Source organism: Theropithecus gelada, chromosome X (assembly GCF_003255815.1).
Source record: "Theropithecus gelada isolate Dixy chromosome X, Tgel_1.0, whole genome shotgun sequence".
Lineage (NCBI taxonomy): Eukaryota > Metazoa > Chordata > Mammalia > Primates > Cercopithecidae > Theropithecus > Theropithecus gelada.
The window spans coordinates 83,564,387-83,578,941 of NC_037689.1; the positions used below are offsets into that span (position 1 = coordinate 83,564,387).

Here is a 14,555-nt window from a genome sequence, read left to right on the forward strand (position 1 = left end):
CTGAGTCAGAAGAATCGCTTGAACCTGGGAGGCGGATGTTGCCGCAAGCTGACATCGCGCCACTGTAGTACCAGCCTGAGCAACAGAGCAAGACTCCATCTCAAAAAAAACCAAAAACAAAAACAAAAACAAAAAAACACAGTACCTGCCTTCTAGGGCTGTTTTGAGCAACAGGTGAATTAGTATGTGTACAGCACATAGTAAGCAGGAAATAAATGTGAGCTGCTACAGTGATGACCAAAGTCCTTACAGGGTATAATACAGCAATCAGGGTGGGAAGGTCAATTCTACCTACAGGGTGACAGGGAAGAAGAGGTGGTGGTTCAGTAAAGTGAGCACTGAGAGGGGAATTCTTGAACTGAGTCTCGAGATATTAAGAGGAGGCCAGGCGTGGTGGCTCACGCCTGTAATGCCAACACTTTGGGAAGGCGAGAGAGTAGGGGGGTCGTTTGAGCACAGGAGTTGGAGACCAGCCTGGGCAATATGGTGAAACTCCGTTTCCACAGAAAATACAAACATTAGCTGGGCCTGGTGGCACACGCCTGGGGTCCCAGCTACTCGTGAGGCTGAGGTGGGAGAATCACTTGAGCCTGGGAGGTAGAGGCTGCAGTGAGCTATGATCACACCACTGCACTCCAACCTGGGCGACAGATGGGACCCTGTCTCTCTCTCTCTCTCTCTCTCTCCCCATCCCCCGCTCGGTCTCTGAGTCTTCCAGGTTAAGCAAGATGGGGCAGCAGCGAGGGCATTTATGGGCACACAGACCAGGGCTGTGGTGCATTCAGGGAATTCAAATGCCTAGAACAGAAAGGGGCACAGCAGAAGAGACAGGAGAGAAAGCCTGGGGCTGATGGTGGAAGGGCTATGCTAAGGAGCTGAGACTTCAACTTCTCCCTGTGGGTGGCAGGACCCATGGGAGGGGTAGCGCATGAGACAGATGATTCTGCATTTTGGGCAGGACTGGCCGTAGGCAGACAGGAAGGCCAGAAGACAGAGTATCCTCTCACACATGCGCTTCACTGGGAGAACGCAGGTCTGAAGCCCATTCTCAAACCACCCGCTTTCCATTTCTTCCAAGTGTTAGGTATGTATGCTGAGACTACCAGTGGAAATGGTGGAAGGAAGGAAACACGGGTAGTTCATTCAAGCTAACATGGAAGTAGTCAGTGGGCATCACGTTGTGCACAATGGGAACAGCTCTGCAGATAAAATCTAGTTGGGGCTTGTTAAAGAAGCTTTGCTATTTTCTGGCAAAGAAATGAGGTATCGACACCCTATTCACTGGGGAGGAAGCGAGGTATGCAGGAGCCAGTACTATTTCTTGGAAGTGACAGGGGAAGAGGCTTTTGAGGAAACAAATTTGAGCTTCAGAATGTTATTTGCAATGACGACAAAATGTCCTAGAGGTGCCAAGGAAATGGCTGGATGGATAAAAGGATTAGTGGAATCAGGGCCATGAAATCCTAGGTGGGAACAGGGATGAAATACAACTCGGGAATGCTGAGACTGAATGAACACTTCCAAGGCCCAGGTTGAGGTTGTCAGGCTTCCAGGATCGCTTTTGACTTCAGCGCTAATTTGTCAGCTTTGCCTTGAGAAAATTCCCAGCTCTCTCAACACTTTCTCACCTAATTGCAGTGGTTAGTATTAAGCAAAGACTATCCCTGCAGAAAGGGCTCCACTGGCCTTTAGTGCTGGCTTTTCTGCTTGAGCTGGCACCCCTTCTCAGTCCCACTCTTTTTTGCCTGGCCTTGGCCTGCTTAGGATACTTTCCCTCCCCTCTAGTCTCCTCCCAAACCTGCGGCTCAACTCCCACTTGCTTCTGCATCTTTATTAGGGCCGCCCTTGAGCCACTCGACTTCTACACTTGCTGCAGGTAAGGATTTTGTTTTCATTCACTGATTTCTAGAAGCACTTTCAACTTAAGACAAAGCTGGTCGTTTGTGATTGAACAAATATTTTATTTATTCATGGGTAGACCATAGGTTTGATAATACAGTTCTTCCTCTGTTAGAGATGAAGGAGTCAAGGCATGATCAGCTGCAATGTCAGCAACAAAACCAGGAGGAGATAGGGCTGTCTCCTCCCTCAGGACACGGCACAGCACAGCACGGCACAGTGTTAAGGGTGTGTCTCCTTTTGGGGTTTCCAAGTTGCTCTGTATCTTCTCGTGCTGGGGCTGAATGTTCTTCAGCTGTACCTCCACTAGGAGAACATCAGCTGTGAAGACAGAGCCTCAACAGTGTGACCATAGGCCAGATCTTTGTTCTCTTTGCCCTCAGGAGATGAATTTTCTTAAGCTCTCATGGAGCTCTTTGGGGACTCCCTTTTGTTGGGCTGCCTTCTAGCAAATGAGAGAATGTGGGAAAGCAAGCAACCTGCACACCGTAAAGCGCCACAAGCAAGAGGACTCACCCTTCCTGTGGCTCAGCCCACACACATTTCAGGTGGCTCATTCATCCAGATGTTGCTCTTGACCTTATGAATTATGACAGCACTTCCTAAGACTCCTCCGCACAAGTTGCAATGGCGCCTGCCACGTCAGAACTGCCAGAACTGCCTGCTCTAAGCACCCCTCCCCTCCTCAGAAGGCTATGGGGATGACTGCTGTCCTGCTCTGCAACTGGGCCCATCCCACCCTCATTTTTGGAAACACTGGTAGCTGGCAGGTCACTTTCTCTGGCCATTTTTCTCACCCAGTTCTCTGCTACTAAATCAGGCCCCTGCTTTCTCTAACACACACCTTTGCTATAGCAGGCCTCTCCCACCTTGTGTACCTCTTGGGAAAATGTCAGCATTTTGCCACCACTGATGTGGACTCCCATCTAGTTGGTGCTGTTTGAAGCAGTGTCTGGGGCTGGGGTGGAAGACCAAGCACACACCCTTCACAAAGGGCCTGTCACCACCGCAGGGAGCTGTACCGATCCCCAGGACGGCCCAGCTCAGCTAGCTCATCATCACTAAGGAGAAAGCCCTCTGGCCCCCAAAAGTTTGGGATGTTCTTCCCACTACTTTGCCCACGCCCTCCCTTCTCAACTACTTCAAGAAGGTCTCTGAGCCACAGTTCATTGCAACTATCGTTTATTAAAAAATATATGTCTCCTTGGAAGGAACACTGGTAAACCAACTAGTGTCATGCTTACTTTGAATCTTTGTTTCTCTTCCCTGGGAGGGGGGAGGGCTGAGCATGGCTGAGACTTCGCCACATAGTTAACAACAGAGAATCAACCTCTCTGCTCAACCCTCCTCACCAGAGTCACAGTCAGCTGTCACTTTATCCTTCTTTGCCTTCAAGTCAGTGTACTGCCCAGGGAAAGCCACTGCCCTTTCCTTATCCTCATCCTGGGTCCCATGCTTTATACAGTTAGCCTCATTCTGCTGGTTGGACAACTGTTAACAGAGTTCCCGGATTTGGCTGGTAGTGCTTAAAGCATCCTCAACATTGCCTTGCTGACACCAGCCCTAACCCAGCGGGCTAGGAAACAAATGCCTCAACGCTAGGGCCAAGCACTTCTCTGTTCTCCCCTGCATCGTCCCTCCAGTATGGAGGCGAGGGAGGCACGTTGGCTTCAAAGGAGCACAGTGGGGTGGGGGAAGACCTGAACCACACCTGCTGCCTGCACTTGTGGTGGTGAAGATTCCCTTGACCACAGTCACTGCCATCAGACTCTGGGAAAAAGCAACAAGGTTTCACAGCTCACCAGCAAGCGAATCTTAGCTCTACAGCTCAAATGTACAGCATAAAGTCTACTTTCCTCTTGAAGAAACCATAAGCTACCAGCTGTTGGGGAGGGGCTGGAGCAGAGCATATGAAGCAGCTGCAAAAAAAAAACCAAATCAAACTCACGACGCGGCTGGCCAAGCAAGCCAAGTGCTGTCCCGCCATCCCAGCACAGAACTGGAAGGCAAATGACTCCCTGTCCCTGTTGGTGGAACCCAGAAAGGAACCTCAGTGGAGTCCTGCGTGTCCTCCTCTCAGCCCAGCCCCTGCTCTCCCTTCTGCTGACAGGACAACCAGGCCCGTATCACCTACTCCATCACAAGGCCTGGCTCCTTCAGGACCTCATAAGCCTTTAGAACCTTGGCAAACTGGATTCTATGCATTCACTTAAATAGTAAAAGTAAAATTTGCAATAATGAAAAGGCTGACACAGTAGCACAACATGGTTTTGGTTTAACAGCAGCTTAAAAAGGAACAAAAAGGAAACCTCTCATGCAGACACATCAGGTGGCATAAAACAATAGGCAATTCCACGCGGAGCATCATTAGCCATTCTCTCTGTCCACACACAGGACTGGCTGCACCTCAGGGGCAGCAGCTGCTTTCAGGTCAAGTCTCTAACCCTCTCACCCCAGGCAAAAGCCCTTTCTCTCAGGCCTCAGGCTGACCCCTCCTAGCTCTCAAGAGAATGACCAAATGCAAGTGCCCTTAGTGCAGCACTTGCTACCATCTTCAATCCCTTCCCAACCAGCTGGGATAGAAGATGCCATCTGATTGGAATATGAAAATTAAAGCATTTCTCTAATAACATAGTACCATTGATGAAGTCTCCATAGATTTTCTAACCCAAATGTGTGTGAATATATATATATATATTATATGAGAGTGTATAATATATATATATAATAATTTCTATATATTTTATATAAATTACATATATATATCTATATATAAATAAGATACTTTCTGTCGCCATTACGTTGCACCGTTCAGAGCTGCAAGACAGCAGTACAGATGGGGAGAAATGCCCAGGAGCATCTCATCATGTGGTGCATTCAGCTCACTTCACAAGCCGTGCAGCTGTCCAGAGTCTGTCTTTCCATCAGTCCTCCTCTTTTCTCTTCACTTCTGCTTGGTTTTTATGAAAACAATGGCTCTGATGGATTTTGCACCTGTGCTAGCGCTTGGGAAAGGTCCATGCAGGAATGGGCACAGTCACATGATGAATGAGATGGCATCATCCCAAAAAATAAACTGAAACAAACAAAAAAATTTAAAAAAAAGAACAGGACTAGAAAACTCAATTTTTTTTTGACATATCTAAAAAAGGGGACAAGAACAGTAGCATTTGTTCTCCCCATGGGGACAGGAATGAAGAGGGAGGAGGGAAGAGGGACTTGATTTCTTCTGTTCACAAGAGAATGGTTGGAGGGGATTCTTCAGAGTTTTTCAGGGGATGGGACCCAAATGTAGTGCCCAGACTGGTCCTCAATGATTTGTTTGATTTTGTTATAAATCTCTTCCAGTGAGTCACCCTGTACAATGGCTAAAGTGAAGAGGAAAACAAAATTATTACTGTGGTCCACAGCACATCCCCCAAACCCAGCAATCCTGCCTCTCCCAACAATCCTACAAGTCCCCCCTCCACACCCCCAACCCGTCACATGAAGGACATGTTCCCAGGAGTATGGGTTTGGGCTTGGGTTCACTGGCTGGCTGCCTGTGTGTTCAGGGCAGTAAGGGCAATCAACTAGGTGCCCCAAGCCCAGGGCTTGAAGTCAACTCACTGAGACAGTGAGACTAAGTAGTAATGACCAGAAAAATGTGTTTATTCAAAAGATGTTTATTGAGCACCCACTATGTGCCAGACCTTGCAGTTCATGTTGCTCTTGGGTGCCATAAGGCCAGCAGCTTGTTATTCTAAAGCAGCCTTACTAAAAGATTTGGAAAACTGCAGTTCTCCACAGAAAGAGTTGAAAGCCACAATTTCTGGCAAGAGGCAGTGCTTCTGGGCCCATCACATCTGCTATATGTCAGAGGTCAGCCCAGCAAACAAGGACATGGATGCTGATGGTAAAGGGAACTCTGAAGACCCAAGGTGTGTGAGGACATTTATGAATTCTTTACGCAGTTAACCTAGTGTCACCACCAGCTAGAATGGATTCAGCACTGCCTTGCATGCATATATGTATATATCACTGTACTTCAAAAGGTGAAGAACATTATTACATAGAAACCTTCCCAATGTTTCAGGAACTGACCTTCTAAAGTAGATGATCACACACACACACACACACACACACACACACACACAGAGAGACAGGCACCCCAACAGACAACTTGAACACCACACTGAGGAATCATCATCATCAACAAACGTTTATTCAGCACCTAAACATGCAAAGCAAAGTACTGGGGGAGGGGGAGGGGAGCTGAAACAGAGGGAGACAGAGTAATACAGGGAGACCACAATCTAGTAAGGACAAGACAAAATGAACAAACCAACAATTCAAGGAAGCATTTGGTGAGTGGTTTATGCTATAAACTGGCTGAGCTGCTATGGCTGGACACGGGGAACTTGAGTGCTTTGGAAAGGTTTGTGCTCAAAAGCTTAAAAGCAACTGGAAACTCCGTGCAAGGTTTCTACATTCTGTCTACACCTCTTTGAGACACTTATAGAAACAGGTACCTGGCTAGTCCCCCAGAACCCCCCCCGCAGGGCAGCAGGAGTCTTACCCGTAAAGTACTCTCCAAACTCCTGCTCCAGTTTCATGGCTTTGTCATAGATCTTATTTGCTTGTTCATATGTCTGCCTTCGGTTCATTTCCCTGCCAAAGACAGAAGAAAAATAGTTCCGAACCAGATCTTATGTTCTGATTAACCATAAAGGATTATTCCAGGATCCCTAAAAATCTGCTAAGCTGCCCTCTCAGAGCAGCAGTGGCCCATGGCTAACTCCTCAAACCTTCTGTGTTCAAAAGTCCAACCGAGAACATACGCACAAGCCCTCAAAACAGGAGCGCCCAGTGACCAGAGCTGGGGCACAGAGTTTCTTTCAAGTTTCTGCCCAGCAAATCACTTTCTTCTCCATTTCCCTTCCAGACCCGATCTTAGCTTGGTGTGTCTGAGTTCTCAGTTAAACACTTACATAAGGGCTTCAATGGACTTGGGCTTGATGAAAATGGCAATGGGGTAAAGTTGTGCTTGCTGCAGTCTCTTGATAGCATTGCCGGAAACATCTAAGATGCAGTGCTTGCCCTGAAAAAGCAGAGATTGTATCAGCCCAGCCACTCCCTATTCACTGAGCCCCAAGCAGAAATCCAGTGACATTCTAAACATCCACCTTGGCTGGGGGTGGGGTTGAGGGGAGGGGCACCAGGGCCACCCAAAGTGGCCTAAAACACTGGATCCCTGAAGTAGACAGGCCCCACTTTTTGCTCCTATTACCCAGAAAAGGCCACATCTGTCCAAGGTCCCCTATTCCCTGTTGGGTGATGCTCTGGGGTGAGTTGTATGAAGGAGACAGATAGCTTCGTCAAGGGACTGGGAGTATGCAGAGGTGCTATGGCTTTGGTCAGCAGCACTGTTGGGCAGCTCCTGTGTTGGAAGGATAAGGATCCAAGTGGAACCTTGGCGTGAGCATTGGCTTTCCCTTTGAGGCCATCTCCTCTACACTTACCCTCTCTGCAACTGCCCGCACTGACTGGATGCTGGTCCCATAGAGGTTATCATTAAATTGGCCTGCTTCAATGAACTTGTTGTCCTGAATATCTTTCTCCATTTGTTCACGCGACACCACAAAGTGGTAGTCTTGTCCATCCACCTCATTATCACGTCGAGGTCGGGTAGTATCTGAAGGAAGAAAGGAAATGCTTTGTAGCCCAGGGGCAATGATCCACCCCAAGTCAAAAAATACTGAGTGGTCCATTCTCATCTGGGTGGGTCACTGGGCCACTCCATTTTTTTTTTTCAAATAAGTGGGAGAAAACAAGCAGTTGGGAAATAGTTTGTCTGGCCTACTTCTCTTCCAATCTCCAGGTCTCACATAGGGGGCTATTTGCTTTAGCTTAAAGTGGACCAGAAAGGTGAGCTAAGGCATGGCAGAGGGTGCCAAACTTGGTAGAGGAGACAGTGAACCTAACAAACTGTTCATGGAGTCACATCAACACCACTTTGGCTGGGCCTCCCTATTTGTCCAACCATTCCCAACCATCACCACTGAAACTTCCCCTCAAGAGAGTGAGCAGCCAAGCCTGATGGCTTAATCTCTGCAACCCCATCAGCTTTTGGGGAATATATTGCCACCTACTCTTTTCCAGGGTGTCAAATGTACCCTGTCCTCAAATAGCCCTAGAATCTGATCCCAGACCTTTTCCATAAAACATTACAGGAACTATTCCCAGGGCACCAAGCCTCAATCCTCTGGGCCTTCCTGGACTCTTACGTGGCACACAGGATCCAAATTTATGTGGAAATTCGGAGATCAGGTCATCATTGACTCGGTCCTTCATTGGGCCCAGGATGATCACAGGCCTTGCATAGTGAACTAGAGAGGGAGAGCATCGAGACAGTGAACAGAGGCCCCCACCAGACAGCCTGTCCTACCCCTGAGTCTGGCTAGAACACAGAGGCTCTGGAGCAGAGACTCAGACAGGGTAAAGCATCTTCGGCCATTGTCTGGCTTTTAAACAGAAAGACATCAAAGAGCCTTTAATTTGAGAATATCTAAGTTCAAGACAAGTCTGAAACCGGAAGCTGCTCCTCTTCTAACAGTCAGAAAGAATCTCTGCACTGACACCAGTAACTGAGCAAGGTTTTTGCAGAGCAGCCACTGAAGGGAAGAACCTGGACCTCTCTTTTAGCAGTGGCTACATCTACTGAAATAGACCTTCCTTGTAAATTTGCCCCCTCCTTTGGAAGGTGTCCTGGCAGCAGGCAAAGGCACAGAGAGAAGTGCACACTGGATGCACCCCCTTCCCTATGACACTAGGAAGAAGCAGAAGAGAAGAAGGAGCCCATGGGCTGGATGTGCCATGAGTCGAGCCTTCCTCCTCCTCCAGGTCCCTCCCTCTGCTGCCATAGCCACCCAGTGTATTGAGCCCCACGACCAGACCAGCACAAAGACAAGGCTCTCAGAGGGGGCTTACTTTCTTGCCGTGTCACTGGCTCATATGACAAAATAGCATCCTCTTGTCCTTCTGCAACAAAAAAGGGAGATAGGTTAGCACCGTATGATCTGCCTCCTTCTGTACAACACTCCCCGCACCCCTCCCCTGCCAGGACACAGCCTTATCGGGTGGTCCTTGCTACCACCTGTGATCCTTTCTGTTTTCTGCTGGTGAGAAAGCACAGGAAACCCTTCACTGGCTCTGAGACAGGAGTCAGCAGTTATCTTGTTCAGTGAAATATCACTGGGCAAGGGGCCAAGGCCCAGAAGCCATGAAGCCTCCACCCCAAACCACCCCAATTTCTGAGGAACTCTTCTTGTAGGTAACAAGTCAGCTGTGTGCAGTAGCCCCCTCGCTCTAGTAAGAATGACAGGGACGCTTCGACTGGTTGAGATGCTTGCCTGAGTCCCCTTCATCTACATGCAGGGGAGTCAGGGCACACACCCAGGTCCCCAAAGCTGCGGCCTAACTTTGCCCTTTTAAAGGTCTACCGACCCACCTCCTGCATTGGAAGCAGTATCCAGAAAAGTGGCACATGGCTCTGCTAAGGTCCCCAGTGCCCTTTAAGAGCAATGCTGAGCCTGTTGTCTCTTTCTGGTGGAGCTCCATGTCGAGCCTAGCAATGTTGAGGTTTTCCTAAAACAGTCATTAAGCCACTTGGTGCTGGGTGCCTGGAGGTCCCAAAGTGGCTGATGGCAGTCCCAGGGAAGACAGTGATATTTGCATCAAGGCACACAATGCTTGCTAAAAGGCTTCTTCTGAGCCTAAGACTCCTGGGCAGATTTTACAAGGCTTCTAGCCACCATAGTTCCTGAAAGACCAGTGCTCCCAAAGTTCATGAGGTCTGAATTATGGTTTCTCTGGTCTGGTCACAGGATCTCCCAAGGAGAACTTGGCAATTACCTGATCCTTTAACTGGCCCCAAAGGCAAAGAGGTCCTACTGACCTGGAAAGGCAGATTTAGAGCAGTGTCCTATAGGAGCCATTTCTCTTTTGGTCTCTGAGCAAATCTACAAATCTGGCAGCACCTATGGCCCACAGTAGCCATGGCAGCGATTTACTCTTTGGCAGTTTACCCTTTCCAGTGCCAGGGATGCTTTTAAGTCAGGTCCTGGCCAGAACTATAGGGCTTATACTCTCCTTTAACCCACGGGGTGAACCCTAACCCATAAGGAGAATGAACTGGCCACAGCATTTCCAGGATCTCAAAGTGTACATGGCTAAAAGAAGCACCAGCCTCTGAGCAGCAATGGCAGCTGAGCGACACTGGAATGAGGATGGCTGGGATACACGGTGGAGCTACATGACATGGAAGGAATGACACACACTTACTGGAACTGCTTTCGCTGTCACTGGTGTTGGATGTCACTCCCTCTGCAAGCCAACAAGAAAGAGACTCCAATTCAGAACACACCACTGAGAGGTCACATGCAGCACAAAACTCAAATTCTCCAGGAGCGAGACACTGAGCTGCCAACTGAGTCAGGCCACAGGAGGCCTGCCACATCCAGGCTACCAACTGGGAGGCACAGCTCCAATCCTGAGCCCCTGGCCCTCTTGTACTTGTCCCCAGAGCCCTCTTGGTCTGCCAAGTCCCTCCCTATGTGCTACAAGTCATACTTCCTTCAGCAGCATCCTCTTCACCTGAATCAAACAAATTGACCTGGATGGTTTCCAAGTCCTATTTCAAAATGCATCGCCCAAGGCTAACAACAGGAAAGAAAAGGCAGTGACAGGAGCAAAGAGAAGTCCAGGGACCAGTCTGCTCATGGGTGTCCCCCGCCCGACAGAGTCCCCGAAGTACAGAACCATGTGGCACTCCACAACTAAGAGGCCAAACACTGGATGGGTTAAGCAGACACCAGGCAGCGCTGCCCTGACCATTTGGTGGGATCCCCAGCCTTCCTGCCACCACTCCAAAGCAGGAGAGCTTGGCTTCAGTGGTGAGAGGGGAAGCACTTCCATCCACCACCAGACACATGTCAAAACACAGACAACAAAACCAACAAAAACACCTTGAGGACAAGACAGCCCTCCTGTCTCACACAGCTGGGATCTGCCCATCTCTTAGCGGTGAGGGAAAAGAAAGCTCAAGCGGAGGAGCAGCGCTCACAGGAGGCACAAACAAAGCCCGCCCATCCAAGATGACACGCGAATGAAGATGAGACATGGACACACCAAACTATGGAGAGAGATGCTGCTCATTTCAGCCAAGACCACACTGTTCCAGACCATGATATGCTGTGGCCCCCCCCCAGAAAGGACTGGCTGAGTTGCCACACATGGCTAGTTCCTGAACAATCCCCATAGGCAACTCCTTTGCCTTTGGCCTTTATTATTTATTGAAGGAGAGTATATGCTGACAGAACCCATTCGGCAAGGCTGCATGTCTGTGCACCCTTGCACACAGCAGGATGGCCGCTAAGCCTCATCATCTAGGTCTTTTTCATTTTCCACTCTAGGATTCTTTTCCAGAAAGGAAAATGAGGTCAGAGTTTTCCTGAGATAAAGCACTAACTACATATGGTCCATAAATGGTGCCGAGGCCCCTAGCAGACCAGCTCAACCCCTTACAGGTGCTCTGTGGGAAGCCCACCGGCGCTGTTTGCTGAGGCCCTGGATCTGCTGGGACATCCCAGATGCAGGTTGGGAAAAGGGGGTCACAGTACCCTTGCCCCTAGTTAGAGGGACTGTAAGAGCTGCAATTCCTACACCCAATTCTTTAGCGTGGTATCACTGGAAGAAGAATCCAACCAGCAGGACCCCTCCCTTCGATAATAGGCTAGAGATTAGCTGAGTGGTTACCTTGGAGAAACATTTCAAGCCCATTTCACTTCTAAGGTGGGACGCCAAGCTCACACCCTGCCACTTTGAGTAGCAAAAGGTAAACAAAGGCATGAATGATAGGGACTTATTTGGGTACCAGGGATCCAGAGCAAACATGTAACATTTGGAGCCACACGCACTTCTTCCTGCTGTGATGTCAGAGTGCTCACAAACACTGCCCTCCTCTCACCCTTGACCCTCACCCATGTCCCCAATAGCCCCACCCCCACTATTTCCATTCATGCCACAAATACAGTGAACGGTGTGTAAGTTGGACTTACTCAGGTTCTTTGCTCCATAATAATCGTCACTTAACCCCGGGAAGTCCTGATTTCACAGACAGCAAGGGCGGAGAGAGGACGAGGGGGAGAAGAAGAAGGGGGAAGGGGAAGGGATGGGAGGGAATGGAAGAGAGGGAGAGATTTGGGGAGAAGAGAAAAAATAGAGAAAAAGACAAGGGGGGAGGAAGAATACAGAGGCAGGTGAGCACTAGTGACAGAATTATGAAACACCATGAAGACCTAGCACTATAGTGAGGCCAGGAACTTTGCCACAGAAAGAACATCCCAGGGCAGATAAGACATCAAGACTTCATGCTGCCCAATTCGTTGCCAGAGGGCCTTGGAGTAGACTAGCTTTCTGAGGTGTCTACGGCTATAGGCCAATGGGACAGGACAGGTGACACTCCAAGGCTTACAGCACCTGCTTTGACCAAATTTTGGTTGTGGAGCCCAGGTCTCTGTTTGGCCCTGAAATCACCATTTCCCTCCGCAGTGCGTGAAAGAGCAAATGCCCACGTGTGCCAGGTAGGCAGACAGAATTCCCATTACCTCAAGAAGCTTTCGCTCAATACTGATTCACTCTGTTCAAACCCTTCAGGAAAAGTTTCGCATGGTGTGGGGTGTGGCCTCCAAAGCTGCCCTGAGCCAGGCAGACCTTGGGGGATGAGCTCAGCTTCTGGAGAAGCACTAGGCACTTTCAACTCTGTCGTCCAACAGATACCCCCACCTCGCCCACCAGGCGGGACCACTGAGCAATGAACACCCCCCCCAAGGCTGGGCTTGGCATGGAGGGACTCTGGGACACTGGGACTTATCTGATGAAATTATGGTGACATCACCTCAGGCCTCTGACTCGGACTGTCTCCTAACTGCTCATGAGCAGAGCCACCTCATCTATGGCTTCTCATTGAACTACTCCAGGACGATGAGCTGTGGCTGCCATCTGGATGAGGGCACCCTTTTGTCCACCAGGTACCACCCAGATAGCAACGACTTACACATACCATGACCGTGGACCAGGCTGGCCTCACAGAAGGACATTTCCTATCAGAACCAGTCAGTCTCCTGCCAGCCCCAATAGCCCAAGACCCCAAGATCCCTCCATGTAAGTCAGAGGAGTCACTGGTAAATGACAGATGTTTACCACTCATGATGAGACAAATGAGAAAACATTTTTCAAGCCAGACCTGGTGTTTAAGGTTAGGGTTGGAGCAGTTAATTGCTGAGGCACATGGTAGAGCAAGAAGATTTATCAGGATTAAATTTCTTCTTCAGTTGAATTTAACTCAGTGTGACTGCTCTTCCTACCAAACCAACTTTGTGTTTTTCAACAGATCTTTATTTGAACAATGTGGAGCAACACTCCTTCCATGTCAATTCATTTAAGCAGGAAGGATTCTCCTGGGAAAACTGGCTCCGTAGGCACTCTAGGATGACAGCAAGTCTGCTGAGAGTTGTGTGGATATCCTGTATGCTTATGCACGTGCCTGGGATTCCGGAAGTAGCCCCAACTCCAGGGATCCTGGGAAGAAAAGGCTCTTCTCTTGACATACATGAGTGAAGTTAAGGGAAAGAAAACACAAGAGGAAGAAACCAGGAGAGCAACACTGAGTCCCTAGACCTCGTTCTCTTGAAAAACCATTTTCCTGACCCTGACACTCTAGCTGAAAAACCGTTCCTCACCACCACAGCAGAGCTCTGTCTGGCACTTCCATTGCTAGTGCCAAGCACTTCCTGGGACCCTGGGACCAGTCCCACCTCAGTGCCTTCAACATTCATTCTAACTGAGGAGCAGGACAAATAAAACCCAACATCTTCTTATGTAGACCAATTTCTGCCCTGACTCTGTAGATAAGCAGGTGCACGCGCACACAGGCATGCACAGGGCCACACGTGGCCCTGCCCAGGCTTCTCCTGAGGGAAGGGCAACTGACGATGAGAAGACGGGGCTGCAGACGGCCTGCTCTCTGGACTCTGCTGCTACTTACGTTCCTGTATGCTGCTCTCCTGGGCCATGTTTTCTTTGCTCTTGTAAAATGGAAACTTTCGAGAGAGGCGGAAACTCTTTTTACGTTTCTTTTTGATCGACTGTGAAAGAACATGAAGATGGAGGGGAAGGACAGAAGAAAAAAAAACAGAACAATGGATTTTAAAGCATGCAAGAAAAACTAAAATGGAGACAACGGTGAGCTAAATAAAAGACCATCTCTCACAAATGGAGTCTATGAGATTAAATGAAAGTTGATGTAAGAGGAAAATTATGTTTACAAGAAAATGTTGTAGGGATGTTAGAGGTTTCTACCTAACCCAGACTCATAACACTCACTGTACTTCCTAAAGAACAAAGGTCACTGTAGCCTCCTGGACACATGCCCTAAGGTACCACTGATATACACAGAGTCATCTACTCCACGTCTCTCTTCCCTCTACTGCTCCAGAAGTTCTTTGGCCTGTGAAGCTCATAGAAAAAAAGGGGTGAATAGAGAGCCCCCCTGCCTCAGGTGGTCTGAAGGGAGGTGGGAGCTCTGGGACTGGGCTTCTTGGCTGGATGCTCTGACA

At 48.9% G+C, this 14,555-nt stretch overlaps 1 protein-coding gene across 6 annotated transcripts in view; it reads right to left on the bottom strand.

The window, feature by feature from the left end:
- Positions 1 to 1,940: 1,940 nt before the first annotated feature.
- Positions 1,941 to 14,555, bottom strand: part of DLG3 (discs large MAGUK scaffold protein 3) — a 57,093-nt gene continuing 44,478 nt past the window's right edge. For 2 of the 6 annotated variants that reach the window (XM_025372828.1, XM_025372829.1), the window contains 8 exons: positions 13,985 to 14,084; positions 10,222 to 10,263; positions 8,869 to 8,919; positions 8,166 to 8,267; positions 7,401 to 7,573; positions 6,870 to 6,979; positions 6,458 to 6,549; positions 1,941 to 5,267 (listed from right to left, as the gene is read on the bottom strand). In XM_025372828.1, the coding sequence (XP_025228613.1) occupies positions 5,161 to 5,267; positions 6,458 to 6,549; positions 6,870 to 6,979; positions 7,401 to 7,573; positions 8,166 to 8,267; positions 8,869 to 8,919; positions 10,222 to 10,263; positions 13,985 to 14,084 (777 nt within the window). In that variant the 3' untranslated portion in view covers positions 1,941 to 5,160. Of the gene's footprint in view, positions 5,268 to 6,457; positions 6,550 to 6,869; positions 6,980 to 7,400; positions 7,574 to 8,165; positions 8,268 to 8,868; positions 8,920 to 10,221; positions 10,264 to 11,996; positions 12,043 to 13,984; positions 14,085 to 14,555 lie in introns of all 6 variants that reach the window. The other 4 variants (XM_025372827.1, XM_025372825.1, XM_025372824.1 and 1 more) reach the window with 3 other exon arrangements.